Source organism: Chelonoidis abingdonii, chromosome 3 (genome assembly GCF_003597395.2).
Source record: "Chelonoidis abingdonii isolate Lonesome George chromosome 3, CheloAbing_2.0, whole genome shotgun sequence".
Classification (NCBI taxonomy): domain Eukaryota; kingdom Metazoa; phylum Chordata; order Testudines; family Testudinidae; genus Chelonoidis; species Chelonoidis abingdonii.
The window spans coordinates 42,113,475-42,132,688 of record NC_133771.1 but is presented as its reverse complement, the minus strand read 5'-3'; the positions used below and the strand labels follow the sequence as shown (position 1 = coordinate 42,132,688).

At 40.7% G+C, this 19,214-nt stretch overlaps 1 protein-coding gene across 2 annotated transcripts in view; it reads right to left on the bottom strand.

Moving 5' to 3' along the window:
- ARHGEF10 (Rho guanine nucleotide exchange factor 10) overlaps positions 1-19,214 on the bottom strand; it is a 217,006-nt gene that overhangs the window by 110,640 nt on the left and 87,152 nt on the right. For both annotated transcript variants that reach the window (XM_075063709.1, XM_075063710.1), the window contains exon 3: positions 737-907. In XM_075063709.1, coding sequence (XP_074919810.1) covers positions 737-907 — 171 coding nt within the window. The remainder of the gene's footprint in view (positions 1-736; positions 908-19,214) is intronic.

Genomic DNA, 19,214 nt, shown 5'->3' with positions numbered 1-19,214 from the left:
CATGGTGAATGCTCTTAACAGACACACAGGTCCACAGTTCCTAATAGTCAAAGAAAGGTTTGTTTTCATGTATGGGACAAAAATATGCTCCATTTATTTTTAAGAGCATATCCACTCAATGCCACCAACCAGGTTGCCCAAGCTGAGTGAAGCATGCCCCATAGCTGCCAAGTTACCACTACAGTTATGTCTTCACAGCCTGGATAATCAGAAAATAATCTGAAAATAGCTGTGTAAACAGTGCCTTGAAGTGGCTCTGGCTCTGAAGCCCACACCACTCTCTAGCCTTCAGAGTGTGAACCACAACTTCAAAGCAGTGTCTGCATAGCTATTTTTAGAGTGCTACTGTGAGCCCCACCGGGAGGCTCACTTACACAGACTATGTAGACACACCATATGAAGCTTCCCTAGAGCTTTCCACAGATAATCATTGCCACAAAGACCCTACCATCACAGCAGATGTTTGCACAAGACAGGTAGGAGGAAACCAATTCCTAGGTTAAGTGCAGCAGGGGAATAAGAATCCTGTCAGGGACAATAACTACCCTTTCTCCTTGTTAAGTCCACAAGGAACTAAAAGTATTTGGGATAAATTAAATCACTTTCACATTCCATCTATGGAAATATTTTTGTGACCTACAGCAATTCTATCAGCATGAAAAGCATCTGATGAACATGGGGCTTGGGCCTTACTTGAGCAGTACTCCCCTGGCCTACTAGCCATATAAAGGCTTACCTGTGGAGTTAGCATCTTCATGTTCTACATTAATCCCAGAGTCTGAAGCAGGTGGCACAAGTGCTTGTCTGTCTGCTTCTGGTATTTCATCACCACTATCAAAATCAAATTGTTCCCCTTCTTCCTCCTCTTCATCATTGGTACCACAGCCTTTTAATTCATTTTCTAGAACTGAGCAGAGAGAAACTATTTTTTATTAATGAGTTAGTGAGATAAGTGCTCACTCTTGTGAATGAGGGTTGCACAATTAGGTCCTAGAGAGCCTAAAATTCTAGGACAAGGAAGTGCTCCTTGATATATTTCTACCATGACGTTCTTAGTAATCTTTTTAATGTAAACCATGCCAAGTAAATACATATCTAATACAACATGTTTCTATTTTTAATAGAAACCAGCCAAAACCAAAAACACTTGTTGAAGTTTATGCATAACAGCTTCCTCTGAAAACTTTGGAAAAGTTCGGATCTGAATCCAGATCCAAATCTAAACTTTGTGACTTAAGCCTCTTCTTTCCTTACAGATTCACAAAGTCCAAGGCCAGAAGAGATTATTGAGATCATCTGACCTCCTGTATAACACAGGCATAGAACTCCCCCAAAATAATTCCTAGAGCAGGGGTCGGCAACCTTTCGGAAGCGGTGTGCCGAGTCTTCATTTATTCACTCTAATTTAAGGTTTCGCGTGCCTGTAATACATTTTAACGTTTTTAGGTCTCTTTCTATAAGTCTATAATATATAACTAAACTATTGTTGTATATAAAAGTAAATAAGGTTTTTAAAATGTTTAAGAAGCTTAATTTAAAATTAAATTAAAATGCAGAGCCCCCCTAGACTGGTGGCCAGGACCCAGACAGCGTGTGTGCCACTGAAAATCAGCTCGCGTGCCACCTTTGGCACGCGTGCCATAGGTTGCCTACCCCTGTCCTAGAGAATAGCTTTTAGAAAAAACATCCAATCTTATTTTAAAAATGGTTAGTGATGGAAAAATTCACTATGACCCTTGGCAAATTGTTCCAATGATTAATTACTCAAAACGGCTAAAAATTATACCTTATTCAGTCTGAAGCTGTCTAGCTTCAACTTCCACAACTAGCATCACATTGTGCTATACCTTTCTCTGATAGATTGAACAGCTCATTAAATATTTGTTCCCTACGTAGACACCTATAAACAGTGATCAAGTCATCCCTTAACCTTCTCTTTGTTAAGATAAATAGATTGAGCTCGTTGAGTCCATCATGGCACGTTTTCCAATCCTTTAATTATTCTTGTGGCTTTTCTCTGAAATCTCTCCAATTTATCAACATCTTTCTTGAACTGTGAATACCAGAACTGGACAAAGTACCCAGCAGCGGTCACACCACTGGCTAGATTCTACAGAGATAAAACAACCTCTCTACTCCTACTCAAGACTTTCCTCTTTATGCCTCCCAGATCACATTACCTCTTTTGGTCACAGCATCACAGTGAGAGCTCATGTTCAGTTAATTATCCACCACATACCCCAAAATCTTTTTCAAAGTCATTGCTTCCCAGAACAGAGTGTCCATCCTGTAAGTATGACCTACATTCTTTGTTTCTGGGTATATATATATACATGTAGCCACATTAAAACACGTATTTTTGGTTGCGTCCAGTTTACCAAGTGAACCAGATCACTCTGTATCAATGGCCTGTTCTCTTCATTATTTATCACTCCCGCCAATTGTTCTGTCGTTTGAAAACTTTATCAGTGACGACTTCATGTTTTCTTGTAGGCCACTGATAAAATCTTAAATAGCATATAGAGTACATTGAAAATGCACCCACTCAATAATGGTTCCCTATTTACATTTTAAGACCTATCAGTTATTCAGTTTTTAATCCATTTAATGGGGGTCATGTTAATTTTAGATCAAACTTTGGTTTCTCTGCTGAAACTGCCAATAACAGCACCAGTTAGTGCCAGTATGACAAAAGCAGAAACTCTCTTCACATGGGCCATCAATATCTATCAGATGGTATGGAGTTATGCTCAGTACCAGCCTGAGCTGGCTTTGAGCAAGTGAGCTAGGGTGAAATGTTCTCTATTTTGTCCGCAAACCTGTAGGCCACCAGCACTCCTCTTTTTTAAACCCTGACCTTTGTAAAAGTAACAGCTGAATCAACGTAATTACGTCTCCTGTGACCAACCAGACAGGGCGAGCTTCTTGACTCTGTCCATGAAAAACTGGGAGGGATGAAGTGCAGAAGGAGGAGGTGTTCCCCCCATAGGCCCTTCTATCTTCTTGGCAGAGATGGGTCTCAGCAGGGTTTATGTGGCAGGAACTGGGATACAGCTGCTGTCTGTGGCACTATCCTTGTGTGACAACAGCATCATGGATATCTCATTAGGATTTCATTCTGACACAGTAAAGCCCCCACTGTTGCTCGGACTGCCTGAGTTCAGAGAACTTAGTCAATGGCAGCCTCAGCTCCTACTAGAGCGATTGTGCCAGGGCAATGGTGGATACGGCAGCAGAAAGAGGAAGCCTGCTCAAGCAGTGGTAACTGCTTCCACCAATCTCCTTTTGTGTGGGTCACCAGAACACAAAGGATTGAGACACATCTTAACCTCTCCCACTGTGTCTGGCATAACACCCCATCCCAACACCCATGCATCCTGAGGAGAAAACTGCCAGAAATTCCTATGAGATGGAGGTAATAATGACTGGGTTTTCTGCCCTGTTCCCACACTCCCCCTCCCCCTCCCCCACGCTTTTCCACAGCAACAGGATGTACATTCCATAATATATTTTTGAAGTACATATTTTTCAACAACATATTAAGTGTGTAAGGAAATAAAATTTACCATTTTTTTCTTCTTCAGGTAATATGAGGTAAAACCAAACTCCTGCAGGGTTTATTAAATCTCCTGAGTTGTGATGATTTTATCACCATCTTCACTAGCTGGGACATGCTCGGTATCCTTATGATAAAACCCACACAATTCACATCTCTTGACTGTTTAGATTGTCATGGTTATAAACCTTCTTGCCAGAGCTTCAGTTTCTTCAGGCTGAGACAGCATATTTTATGATTAAACAACAACAAGACCTTTCACACAGTCCTTCTCTAGAGGGGAAAAGGTGACTTTTTTTTAAAGGAACAAAAATGTATAAATTGCCTGCTTACTATCATATCTTATGGTTGAGGCAACAGGACACTTAATTTCAAGCCATTTTCTTCATGTGTTTATATGCTGTAAAAAAAGTTACCTTTGGGGCTGAATCTTTACATACACCTCTACCCCGATAGAATGTGGTCCTCGAGAGCCAAAAAATCTCACTGCCTTATAGGTGAGACCACATTATATCAGGTTCGGGCCAATACACCGTGCCAACAAGAGCCAGTATGCCATGCCGGACTGGACCGACTTCCCCGGCTGTGACTTAAAGGGCCCAGTGCTCCAGCTGCTGTGGGGAGCCCCGAGCCCTTTAAATCACCACAGGAGCTCTGGCAGCAGGGCTCAGGTGGGGATTTAAAGGGCTTAGGGCTCCCCACAGCGGCCAGAGCCTCTGGCCCTTTAAATCACTGCCCAAGCCCAGCTGGCTCTGGCAGCCAGGCTTGGGCAGTAATTTAAATGGGCCCGCGGCTCCACATAAATTTCAACTATAACGCGGTAAAGCAGCAGGGCTAAGGTGGCACTTTAAAGGGCTGGGGGCTCCCTGCTGCTTTACCACATTCTATCTGAATTCATGTTATATCGGGTCATGTTTTATCGAGGTAGAGGTGTATTTGTCCAAATGTGTTCCCCCCACCCCCGCCCAAACTGATGAATTCTATGAGGATGATACAGTGCTCATTGAAGGCAATAGAAAGACTTTCACTGACTTCAGTGGGCTTTGGATTAGGCCTAGATGACTTCTTTGAGTTATCAGATCATGGGAGGGGAAAAATGGCTTTCAATTTTTTCAGGTGCTTTACTTGTTATTGGAAAACTCAAACCTCAACTCCTGTGCAAAATCTGAGTAAACATTTTTGTGTGTGTAAGAAGGTGCCATGTCAGTGGATAAGTGCAGCTGATAACCCACTGGCCACACCACAGCTCTTAATATACATTGCTGCCCGTCCTGCCAATCTCCATCGAACCTCCTGCTGAGCTATGCATCTAACAGCTGGTCCCGACGATCTCAGTCTGATTCTCCTCTGTCTTGCATCTTGTGTAGCCATTTACACCTGAACAATGTGGAGTGAAACACTGGCAGAAGTGTGAGTGGATCAGGCCCATGAAGAGAACTTTGGGGCCTTGGAATATCATGTGCATTGTAACCTTACCCCTCCCATTTTTTTATTTACACAGAGGTTACAGACATTTTGAGAGGGCCTGAGATCAGGGCCATGGTACCATTGTCCCCCCTTTCCCTCTGATAAGTAGAGAATATTGATGAGGTAGCACTATACACCTACTTTACCCAAGGGTAAATAGTGACACATGGAGCCAGGCAGTGGAAAATCTGGCCCATTGAAAAGACGAGGAAAAGAGGAGCAGAAAAAAGAAGGCAGAAAACAAAGAAGATTAGATTTATTCATCTGGAAACAACAGGTTTAATGCACTATTCCATCACACCAGTTTTAGAGCCACATACCTCCTTCGTCTGTGAATGTAGCCCAGTATCACTGACAAGAACTGCCATCTCCAGAAAATTTAGACATTGTAAAGTGGAAGGAGCAATAGGGTGAGGGACTGAAAGTGATATAAGTAAATATGACCCAATCAGAGGAGAATGTTCAAAAGAGCCTTAGTCAGTAAGAAGAAGAAGTCTCATTGCCTAAGTAAGTTAGAAGCAGAAATTCCATTAAAAGTCACTTTTGAAAAGTCTAATCACAATTTTTACCCCAGCCCCTGTTTTTTAAAGATACTGATTGCTCCATACCACATTTCTGAAATGACCTCTGCACAGAACTTGACAAGCACCGACAGTGGAAGCTCTCCCACCCACACCAGTCCAGTGATGGAATGAAGAGTTAAGTGGCGGGTGGGGGGGAGATAAAGAGAGAACAGTCCTTATCATATTACACACGTTTTAGAAACTAACTCTGTGGACCAGTGATTATCCTTCAGGAAATTTTAAAACTAGATACTATCTTATCTGTCATGTTCCTTCCTTTCTTCTGTATGAACATGAATAGCTTTAAACCTTAACATCCAATGATCCCTTGAATCTAATAAGTAATAAAAAATGTTACTCCACTGAGTCTTTTAATTCTGAGGGCACATTGTTTCACTTGATGAAACATAAAAACCCATATTATAGCAGAATATAGAAACCCATAATTATATTTATACAGAAAGCACACCTGATCTTTATATGGTTTTGAAAATAAGTATTCTTACAATTGTTTCAATTTGATTAAAACTATTTAAGAAAAAAAATTGTGGCTGTGTGCTTGTGAGCTAAGCAAAGATCATTACCCAGAAGTCATCATCAAATAGACAGAGAAGGACCAACTTCTGGGGTGAGAGAGCAAGCTTTTGAGCTTACACAGACCTGAAGCAGAGCTCTGTGTAAGCCTAAAAGCTTTTCTCTCTCACACAAACAGAAGTTGGCCCAATAAAAGATATTACCTCACTCACTTTAAATCTCTAATATCCTGGGACCGACATGGCTACAACACTGCATATACCAGAAAAAGAGTGAGAGAACCCTCTAACTTACACCAGTTTACCCCATCCAGAGAAAAAGAATAGTCTTAGGCACTAGACTGGGACTCAGAATATCTAGGTTTATTTTCAGGTCTGCCACAAACTTCTGATGTGACCTTGAACAAGTCACAAACTCATTTTGTCACAGTTCCTCATCTGCAAAATGAAGGTAATAGTAGTTCTTTTGTGTCTCTTCTCTATAGTTTGTAAGCTCTTTGAAACACAACGGGGTCCTTATCTTGGAGCTGGTCTCTAGATGCTACTGTAAAACACAACAGTAATAGTAAAAGGAAAGGAAGACTCAGGCCCAAGGATATTCCCTCATACACTGATTCTTTCTTTTCCTAAGATGCAACAACAATATGCAAAATTAGTTCCCATAATCTTTAGCAAAGCAATTTGTTTTCTTCAAACTGTTGACAGATTTCTGTTGATTAAATAGGAAGAATTTGCCCAAGTAGGGCAGTGGCACTCTTTCCATAATCATGTCCATTTAATTATTTTATAATTTTACCAGTGGAATTGTATTGGATTGTTCTGACTGATATTGCTTAAACTGGTTTGGACACTCAGGCAATCTAGAAGTTACCAATGTACCTGTTTACAAATAGATCAACTACAGATAAACCCAAGCCCTGGTTCTGAATAGCCTCAAACTTAAAGGAAGTTCAGATACAAATGTTGTAGCCTGTGTGCCTAAGATAGATCACTAAATTTCCAGCCAGAAGACATTCCCAGAAACTTTGGAAGAGTTCATCTCCAGGTCCAGACTTTGAACCCGAAGCCTATTTCATTTTAATGCATGTATTGAAGGGACACCATCACGTTAAAGAAAATGCTAAAGTGAAATCTATGAAGGGAAATTATCCCTGGCTCCCTGCTCCACTGTGGAAGAGCTACACCAAGGGACAGCAGGCGGATGTACTGCTGCTGCTCTCTCTTGGGATTTTCTGCCAAGGAAACAAACTTTGAACCAAGGCTCCAAAGACACTCTTCCACTGGGGGAAATGTACTGACTCAGCAGATCCTGCAGCCATCCTGCCCCCTTTTACCATGCCAGTTATGCCAACTTTTTCTGCTGCAACAATCCCCTACACACAAAGGAACAGGCATATAATTTATTGTTGCCACTAGGATGCTCCGCAAGGGTTTTTGAAGGCAGAAACCCGATTCAATCCTGAACCAAGTCTGGCCCTACAGTACTGTCAATTCTCTTGCAATACTCAGCGCATTTCAGAAAGCCCCAGCTCCTGAGAGCTTGCGAAGAGGTGAGACTCTCAGCTTTCTTTTAAAGAAAGCACACTTTTAGCTCTTGTGGTTGCAGAGAAGAGCTTGAAAATGGGATCCCAGAAGCTAAATAACCACAAGGCAAATAAAAAGACCCAAAATATTTTATTTTAAATATAGTGATTCTTAAGCCAATTTCATGATGATTTAGGGCAGTGGTCCCCAACCTTTTTCTCTGGCGAGTGTCAGTTGCAGGACTGTAGCAGCGGTCGAGCAGCTGCCTAAATGCCACTGTATTTCGGCGGCGACGCCTCTAGATGATGTCGCTTATCAGCAACAAGCGGTGACATCAAGAGGTGTTGCCACCGAAATGTCACCGAATTTTGGCGGCATTTCAGCGGATGCTCAACCACCGCAGGCCCATTTAGATGCCCCTGCAAGCACCGCATTGGGGACCACTGATTTAGGGCCTAATTCGTGACTTTTTTGGGGGAGGGGGGCTAATTTTATGCGTATTTCATACATTTTTCTTCACCTGAGCAACAAGAATAGACTAATCAGTTTAACTTTCTGATAGAATTTACAATTCCACACTTAAACACACAGCTATGGAATGTTTATTTGTTTAAAAACTATGTCCATGTGAAGTTACTTTCTCCAGAACAGGCCTCAGAAATAAACAGAGTATGTTTATAGAGACTTGGTTGTGAGTAGCTAAATTTAACATGAACTTCAGCAGTCTACTTTTGGCTGTGCTGCCAGTCGGTATCATGCCCGTTCAGTAATTCTGAATTTTCTTAAACTACATACAACAAATATAAAGATAATATGGTATGTAAAGTGTGAACTCAAAAGATTCCTTTTTCTTGCTGGGGGACAGAGAAATGTTCAGGGAGCACAGATGGTGATGTTTTCCTAGAATTTTTAGGGCTGTCAAGCGATTAAAAAATTAATTGTGATTAATCGCACTGTTAAACAATAATAGAATACCATTTATTTGAATCTTTTTGGATGTTTTCTACATTTTGAAATATATTGATTTCAATTATGACAATACAAAGTGTACAGCACTCACTTTATTGTAAATATTTGCACTGTAAACACGAAAGGAATGATATTTTTAAATTCATCTGATACAAGTACTGTAGTGCAATCTCTTTATCATGGAAGTTGAACTTACAAAACGCAGAATTATGTACAAAAATAACTGCATTCAAAAATAAAACAAACAATGTAAAAACTTTAGAGTTTACAAGTTCACTCACTCCTATTTTTTGTTCAGCCAATGGCTTAGGCAAACAAGTTTGTTTACATTTGCAGGAGATAATGCTGCCTGCTTCTTGTTCACAATGTCACCTGAAAGCGAGAACAGGTGTTCGCATGGCACTGTTGTAGCCAGCATTGCTAGATATCTAGCTGGCAGATGCACTAAAGATTCATATGTCTCTTCATGCTTCAACCACCATTCCAGGTGACATGCATGCACATTCTGCTCAATAACAATCCAAACCAGTGCAGTGCAACCCATGTTCATTTTTATCATCTGAATCAGATGCCACCAGCAGAAGGTTGATTTTTGTTTTTGGTGGTTCAGGTTCTGTAGTTTCTGCATCGGAATGTTGTTCTTTTAAGACTTCTAAAAGCATGCTCCATATCCCATCCAGATAAGATTTTTGAAGGCACTTCAGATTCTTAAACCTTGGGTCAAGTGCTGTAGCTATCTTTAGAAATCTCACACTGGAACCTTCTTTGCGTTTTGTCAAATCTGTAGCAAAGTGTTCTTATAATAAACGTGCTGAGTCATCACCTGAGACTACTAGGACATGAAACATATGGCAGAATGCTGGTAAAAAATAGAGCCAAGACATACAATTCTCCCCTAAGGGGTTCAGTCACAAATTTAATTAATGCATTTTTTTTTTTTAAATGAGTATCATCAGTATGGAAGAATGTCCTCTGGAATGATGGCTGAAGCACAAAGGGGCATATGAGTGTTTAGCATATCTGGCACATAAATACCTTGCAATGCCAGCTACAAAAGTCTCTTGTGAATGCCTGTTCTCACTTTCTGGGGACACTGTAAATAAGAAGTGGGCAGCATTAGCTCCCGTACATGTAAACAAACTTGTTTGTCTTAGCAATTGGCTGAACAAGAAGTAGGATTGAGTGGATGTGCAGGCTCTAAAGTTTTGCATTGTTTTGTTTTTTGAGTGCCATTTATGTAACAAAAAATCTACATGTGTAAATTGGGCAGTTTAACAATAAAGAGATTGCACTACAGTACTTGTATTAGTGAACTGAATTATTTTTATTTTTTTACAGCGGCAAATATTGTATAAAAATATAAAGTGTAAATTTGTATTCTGTGCTGTAACTGAAATCAAATATATTTGAAAAATGTAGAAAAATTATCAAAATATTTTAATAAATTTCAATTGGTATTGCTATGTTTAACATGTGATTAAAATGGGTGATTAAATCACAAATACATTTGTTTAATCGCAATTAACATTTTTTAGTTGATTGTGTGAGTTAAACTGCGATTAATCGATGCCTAAGTAATTTTATAAGGCTTTAATGATTCAGCAATAAGAAAGTTGTGCACTTTGTGGGCCTGTTCAAACACATGACTTATTACACTGGTCTACAATGTTTTGAGAAGTCGTCTGCTTCAGAGATAAAATGTGTTATTTATTATGTATTTTGATGTGCTGAATTCAAATATGAAATTAAAACAACTGATTGGCTTATGTTTCCTAAAGATATTTAAGTTTACATTTTATTCCTATGTATATTGTGTGTAATTAGTAGAGTTTAATCATTAAATGGTAAACCTAGGTCTTTTCATGTGTTTATGGTTGCTTTACATAAATATTCACCTGTCCTGTTATTATGTACACTTTAAAAATCAGCAAAGGGTTCTATAAATAATTTATTATGAAAAAGGCAAAAAACTATTATGTAATAGTTTAGTCTCTATTCAGTGTCTACTCGGCGCTTCTTGGCTTGTCTCTTGTATCATTAATGGAGCATCTGCTTGTTCAGGGTGGCCAGCAATAGTCTACAAGCGCATTGATGGGCTCCATTTGCCCTGATTGCAACAATGGGAAACGCTATGTCCTGGTGAAAATCGCTGCCGTTGCTCCGTCCGCTCACTGCCTCCAGTTCGGTGGAAAAAATCTAGATGAGAGTGCAAAAAATTGGATCTTTAGTGACATATTGGCAACCAGGCTTTGATACCTTGAGGAGGTTTCCCCCCAACAACACTGTATTGTATGGCTTGTTGTCTCCAGAAAATGGTATTGTCTAACTGGAGGCTTGCCATGCCGTCTTTTCCTTGCCACGCAGTGCATGGGTCAAATGCATCATCTCGAAGAAGTTCACGAATCTGAGGACCAACAAAGACACTGTCCTTATCTTAGCTTCAGCTTAACTTGGAAATTTTCCACAGAGGTAACTTGGAATAGCTGCTTTGTGTTGTTGTCAATGGCCTTGACAAAGTTTTCAATCAAGACCCATCTTGATGTGTGTAAGTGGTACCAAAATCTTCCTTGATTCAACAAGTTGGTGGATGCTGAACACTTTTCTCCAGGTCTTCCCATATGACTGTCGGAGTCGGCACAATCTTCTTGATGTAGTGGGAATATCTTGCACAACTATCCCATTGCAGAGAAACAGCAGTACTTGTGTATCCAGTCTGCAGCAAGCAGAGAGAGCAACAACCTTCAAATTGCCACAAGAGTGCACTGATGTTTGCTCATAGTTATGCACCTCAAAAGTTTGTTTCATGTTGTCACATAGGTCTTCTTCAATGGACTGCATGACCAACTGATTGATGCAAAACATTGACCATTATGCAGCAAAACAGCTTTTAAGACTCGTCTTTGGATGAATTGAACAGTCCTCAGCTCATCTGGATCTGTGACAATGTTGAGGGCTGCCCATCCACCATCGATGTTGTTGCAGCTACAAGATCACCTTCATGAAAGAAGATGGAGCAAAGATCCCTTTTGACGGTCACGGAACATGGAAACACCTAACACATCCCTTCCAGGAGATTCCACTGCGTAGCTCTCGACCAAAGCTACCTAGAGCCAATCAACAATTTTAAGCATCATTTTCGTTCTCAGTGACCCAGAATTAGTAAAGTTTGACTACATTTATTTCAGAAGCATTTTGGCTGTAGAGCAGTGTTACTATCACTCTCATCCTCCCTACCCATTTCCCTCCTATTGCTCCTTTCCTTTCCTTATTACAGCCTTTTTTTGAAGTTAGATAATAAGCTTTGCAAGGCAGAGACCATGCCCTATACAGATGCACGGCACCTCGTACAATGGGGCCCAATTCCAGCTGGTGCCTTTGTGTTCTACAATAATAAGTCACATCCACTTAGATATAAACCAACTGGAACCCAGTCAGTGAGATTACATTGCCAAAAGTGGATGGATGATACACTGTAGCTTGCCTACCACAGGGCGAGAACAACGGTGAACAAAATGGTGGTGGGGTGACATCCCTCAGGTGTAAGTTGATCAGACAATGGGTGTAAATGGATGTACAAGACAAAGCAGCATAACTGGGACCTATTTAGAGTACAGTAGGAGTGCAAAATAAGTTGTGCTCATCAATCTTCTTCCTACACATCCAACCTTTTTTAACCTCTTACGTGTGTAGCTTATACTTGTTTTGCACACTTACTAAATTCCAAACCAGCACAAGTTTTCTTTGTCACTTACACCCAGTATGCAACTAGCTTACATTTAGAGCTTGCAGAAATTTTCAAAATTCAAATTTTCTGAAAGAAAAAATATTTTTTTGTGCAAATGGTCATGAAACAGTCATCCTTGGTGGGGGACAGTTCTACTTACACAGCTTTTGTTCTACATTGCCAAATCTAGCCTGGATTCAGCCCTGGGAGCTGCAGATGCTTATTCCAGGCTGCCTTTGGCCCAATATATTTCTCTTGCTTGAAAACCTTTTGGATTGTTCAAATATTTGAAATGCTGTGTGCCAAGTTTCCTTCAAATCAATCTCCTTAAATATTTTCATGATCATCTACTTATGGGTATAATGAAAAGTTGAATAACCAACTACATTAATATGTTTACTGGCCAGGAATGCATTTAACCACCATGATAGATGTCAAAAATTGTGATGTTTGCCAAGTCACCAAGCTGAAACAAAGGATTCCTGCTGGTTTCAGGCTCCCCTGCATGTTATTTAGCCATGGGACGCCAGAGCTGACTTCATTGGCCCCTTTCTGAGAAAGAGCAGAGAAAATGTTTTATTGACTTACTGGCTCTCTCAGACCATTACTATTAAGGGTCAGATTCTATCTAGTTCTTATATAGGTGTGCAGTGGCAGGGAGGGGCAAAAGAAAAGGGAACTGGGCCTTGAAAGGGAAGGCATCAATCAAGCAGCATTGGGAAAATGTTGCTCTCAGCCACATGCGAAGTAGTTCCAAGGAAGTAACAGAGCAAAATTTTGATCAAATGTTGTCTCTCCCCTCACGCCCATAGCTAATTACAGTTCTAGGCAAGTGTACCTCCCACACATTGTTTTTGATAGATGAACAGCACTCAGACTGGTTTTGGTTTTTTATTTTTTATTTCTTCAGCCAAAACAGGTCAGCCATTTCCAAAAACAAGGCCAGGAAAACACATGTTTTGCCAATGTTACAAAATTCTGGTGACTTTTTCTTCAAAAAGCTCTAGCAACCCCAAGTGGAGCAGGGTGTTGAAAATTGGCAGTGTGGGGTGTCAGGAATGTGTTTTTTGATGTTCCTGTGAAAATCCATCTCAATTTGGCCAAGTTACAAGCCTCTGAAAAACTCTAGTTTGCATATGCTCTCTTAGTGATAACCAGACAGCACATATTCCATCCCCACAGAGTGACGGAGCATGCTCCCTCCTCTCTCAGTTCCTGTGTCAGACTACACATGCACCATCTCCACAGAGTGACTGAGCATACTCCCTCCAGCCCAGAGATACAGGGACAAAACTGGACTTTCCTCAGCATTGTTGCTGAGGCCAAGGCACTGGAACTGAGAGCAAAGTTTGTCTCTCCTGTGTTCCTGTTGAACCCCACACCTGCTGTCTTCCAGGCATAGGCATGCCAACTGCCTAATCGCACAAACTTAAACACCCTTGCACTACCCTTTTCCTCGCCCAAGGCCGCACCCCCATCCTGTCCCTTCTCCAAAGCCCCACCCAGCTCACTTTATCCCCCCTCCCTCACTCTCCCCCACCCTCACTCACTTTTACCAGGCTGGAGCAGGAGTTTGGGGTGCAGGAGGGAGTGCAGGGTGTGGGCTGGGGCAGGAGGTTGGGGTGTGCGAGGAGGTTCAGGCTCTGGAAGGGAGTTTGGGTGCAGGAGGGGGTGCAGAGTGCGGGTTCTGAGAGGGGGTTTGTGTGCAGGAGGTGGTGAAGAGGGCAACGCTTACCTCAGGCAGCACTCGAAAAAATGATCAACATATCCCTCTGGCAGCAGCTCCTAGGTAGCGGGGAGAGGGGGACAGGAGGTCTCCGTGTGCCTCTGCCACTACCCACAGGCACCACCCCCACAGCTCCCATTGGTCACAGTTTCCGGCCAATGGGAGCTGTGGAGTCAGCACTTGGGGCAGGAGCAGTGCATGGAGACCCCCTGCCCCCCAAGGTCCAGATGAATGTGCTGGCTGCCCCATTGCGCCACCAGTCTGGCAGTGCCTAAAATCTCCTGATTTGGCTGCAGTAGCCTCTGGGAGGTAGTATGTGATTCCACTAGGCTGCTGGCGAAACCCGGGGGTTGACAATCCTACCCAGGCAGCATGGAGTAGGAAGCCCTGCAACTCAAATACAGAAGGGAGAGAAGGACAGAAACGGAACTGGGTAAATTCATGGTGGCTAAGTCCATAAATGGCTATTAGCCAGGAAGGGTAAAGAATGGTGTCCCAAGCCTCTGTTCAGAGGATGGAGATGGATGGCAGGAGAGAGATCACTTGATCATTGCCTGTTAGCTTCACTCCCTCTGGGGCACCTGGCATTGGCCACTGTCGGTAGACAGATACTGGGCTTGATGGACCTTTGATCTGAGCCGGTACAGCTGTTCTTATGTTCTTAAAGGAGTAGATTGGGACAAGGAGTCTGGTGAGATTGAAATTGGTGTGAGGAAGAGAAAGCACGACTCGGTGCTTACCATGGGAGACAGACTGATTCCACAAGGAGATTGGGAGTTAGGGGTGGGCAGAAACAGAGCTCTGACAAGGAATTGGAGGAAGAGGAGCAAACTGGGACTGGCTGGGCACAGAGACCAGGACTAGGAACTAATAATTAAAGACTGTATCATAATGCACACACATAATGGGGCCAAATTAAGGTTGTACAAGCAACCTTAATACTGGCATTTCCTAACTTTTGAGTGATAGACTTTGCAACCTTACTAATGCTGTTCTTTAATATAGCTTTTGGTGTGTAATGGAATAAATGTGAAGTCCTTTATAACAACATTTTTATCAGTCCTTAATCACAGAAAGGAAAATAGAAAAATCACATCCTGATGTAACACTGCTTTATGCCAGGACAAGAGGTGTCTTTCTGATGTAATCTTAGGAACTAGCTTTCATTGCAGCTGTAGTTGACTGAGCCAGATAAAATCTATTTCTGTTTGCCAAGATAAAATGGATGTAGGCTTAGACCAGAGTCTTTTTCAAACACCGTGAAACATGCTGTGAAACAAACTAAGAACTTACGGAAAACTGACAAGCTCGCATTAGACTAATGGACTAAACACACCAAAAAGTGCAGAACTTTGTAATAGGCCTGTAGGCAGGATCAAACTGTAGTAAACTCACAACATCAAGTGGATAGTATAAATGTGAGTGATAACTACAAAATCTGTCCAAGGTATCACCCATACCTTGGTTGGCATTGGTACTGAAGTCTGATTTCAGGAAACCAACTGTGGATTGAGTAAGTTCTGAACATTTTAGCTCCCTCATAATTTTAGAGTCAGGGCCAGATAGCACAGCATTTATTCCTGGGTAAGCACTTAAAAATACAAGTAATGCCACTGAAACTACTTGCACAAGTAAATTCTCACCAGGGTGAGACAGGAATCCACAAACTGCCCCTTTTATTGTAAGCTACTTGGAGCCGAGACACTCTGAGCTGGTTTTGCACCCATTCCAATGGACAGGAGCACTCCCATTATCATTAGTGGAGAACTGAGCTCTGTTTGTATAGTGCCTAATACATTGGGAATGCTGACCCCTGACTGGGACCTTTGAATGCTATTGAAATATATATTTCAATAATAAGTAAAAAAATAATAAATGATTGTCTTACCATATCATAAACTGAATTTTTTCCTCAGCTATAAGTGCATACTCGATTGAGGGAAAACTTGTTTCTTTTAGGCACTTCCTGAACAATTAGGGTAATTTTGCACTCCTATAACTTAAAAATAACCAAGCCAACACTTTAAACAAATATTGATTGTTAAGATGTAGAAAAGAGTAATATGTTTTTGTGACGTTGCCTTTCAAACTTTCTAAAAATATGGATTTATGGTAGGCTTTTAATTATCTATGTCCAAAATGCTATTAGAAATGGAAGAAATTGGAACAGATTAATATAGATTGTAATTATCAAATACACTCTTTCCAAAAGGGGAAGAAGAATGAGATTTTAAAATAATTAAAGATGTTTTTACCTCCTCTTGTAGAGAGCCACCCTTCAAAACCTCTCGGTAAGCAACAAAGTTATGTATTCCTCTTTCAAAAATGCTTTTAGGCCCTATCAAAAAGCCACTCGAGTCAATAAGAGTCTTTTGGTTGATTTCAGTGTGGTTTGGAACATAGCCTTTGTGCTGTAATGTGACTTTTTAATTTAAACCAGACTCAGTCTAAAAGAAACAAAATTTAATATCTGAAAAGAACTGGAATTCAAATCAGTCACATAAATGATAATACAAATATAACTCAGACTAGCAAGAGTACAACCCTTCAAACTCAGCTCATTTATAGATTTAAAGCACCAATGGCGTGAGATTTTTTTTTTTCTAGAAAAACTTTCTAGAGTTTAAAGAGCCTAGGAAAAGTGTTAAACCCATTAAACGGGAGTTGAAGCAACCTGGTGGTGACAGCATACAGAATTTAACCCAGGAACCAGATTTGACCATTCATAGCCAGAGTGTGCAAGGTCTTTTGAGTTCATCATATATAAGAAACAATACTGATGTTTAATAAGCTAATGAAAAGATGATATAATCAATAAAAAATGCTTATTTCACAGAGTTTAAGGCTTGAAGGGACCATCAGATCATCTCATCTGACTGCCTGTATATCACAGGTCACTACATTTCCCCCAGTTACCCTTTTATTGAGCCCAGCAATGTGTGTTTGGCTAAACTATGTCTTCCAGAAACATATCCACTCTTGATGTGAAGACCTTTTTTTTTTTTTTTTTTTTTTGGAGAGTTCACCATCTCCCTTGGTAGTCTGTCCCGAGGATAATCACCCTCTGTTATAAAATTATTCTTCATTTCCAATTTGAATTGGTCTGGCTTCAGCTTCCTGCTTTGGTTCTCATTCAGCTTCTCTCTCTGCTAGATTAAAGAACCCTTGATTACCTGGCATTTTCTCCATACGAAGATACTTGTACACTGCAATCAAGTCACCTCTCAACTTTCTTCTTAATAAACTAAACTGATGGCACTCTTAAGTCTCTTTCAGTTAGGCATTTTCTCCATCCCTCAAATAATTTTTGTGGATCTTTTCTGCACCATCTCCCATATTTCAACATTCAAGAGAACCTGGCTAGTTAGCCGGAGAAGAGTCTGTAACCTGCTCTAACTTGTCCTCTGGAGTACTTGCTATAGAAATATGACAGAAAACTTTCTTCCTAAAGATACAAACACCTCAAGTGTGAGTGAGAGGATTTCTATGTAGAGGGCAGAATAACCATAGTACTAATGAAAACAGAAGCATGCCTTAAATCAGGTTCTTGTTCCAGTCCTGCTCTATGATATGGGAAAAGGACTATATGCTGTACAGGCAAATAGAGACTAAAGCTTTGCAGTTGAAAGCCTCTTTTATGGCCTCTGTTGTGATAATTAGGCCTACAAATATACCCCAATTGTGAGCTGAACTATAAAAAGCATGCAAAAGTTCATAAGGGGTTACAATAATCTATAACAAATGATGCTGGGAAAAGCTATGAAATAGAGACAGAATAACTGAACTAGTTGAAATAGAAAAGTGAAGTTGATATGATTCAAGGATTGAGTTGAAATTATGCTTGTTAAAAAACAGAAGATACAGAGCCAGTAGTTAATGAGCCCAAATTGGTATGTTTGATATTAGGCGTAATTGGTGCACAAAACACCCACCATTCCCTTTTGGGGTTCTTAAAAGAAATATTTTTGTGGGGAAAGGAACAACAAAAAGGACAGACAGAAGCTACTGGAGTAAGTTTCACAATCATGGCTGCCACACCCACCACTTCCTGGAACCCCAGACCATCAACATCCTGAACCTAAGAGGTGTCCTGACCAGAATGGGCCAGAAAGAGATGGACCCAAATCACACAGGCACATGTACCTACTCCATCTGAATCCCAACCACCACCTGGGATGACAGTTACCATCTTTGATACCACCCAATTGTCAAACAAGGGGCTGTTCCTTCTAAGACTGGACTTTAATGACAGCAGCAGCATCTCTAGTCCATCTCAAACTAACTTTCTCTTTCCCCTAAAAGGACAGTTGTTACCATCTTTGACACTATCTAAAAGACAGTCAAACAACATGGATTTTTCTTCCACCTAGAAGCTGTCTACAGCTAAAGTGAAAGGGATCAAGGGCTGTTAAAATGAAAGCCTTATTCAATACTTTACTTCTCAAATGCTTTAACTGGGTTTCCTTTTTTCTGTATCTTTAATAAAAGGTTAAAAGGATTTTTAATGTGCATTTGCCATGGTGCTAAGCAGGCTGAGGCCTCTGTATTTCACATCCCAGACCTTGTTTAACACTGTTTAATATTAGGTTTCAGAGTAGCAGCCGTGTTAGTCTGTATCTGAAAAAGAACAGGAGTACTTGTGGCACCTTAGAGACTAACAAATTTATTTGAGCATAAGCTTTTGTGGGCTACAGCCCACTTCTTCAGATGTGGTAGCCCATGAAAACTTATGCTCAAATAAATTTGTTAGTCTCTAAGGTGCCACAAGTACCCTTGTTTAATGTTAGACAGTGATTTGGTTATGTTAATGCCTTTAGCCCATTCATTCCATTTAAATTAATACAATACCTCTCATCGAGATAAAATGGATTGATCTCTATGTCAAAAGCAGAGGATGGAAATTCACTGTGCTCTTTAGAGAATTGGTGTGAGGGGCAATCATGATACATGGGGAGAGAAGTTACAGACTGGCAAACAGTGTGGACACAACTATTAATTCAAAGGAGGTTGCCATCGTATGCAACTAATTTGTATTGATATATAAAGACAAACTATTAGGTGATCTAACATACGTAGATTATACGCTTAATTTCACATTTCTAATTGCACTAGATTTTGTTACATAAAAAACGGAAATGTCTTATTGGAATTG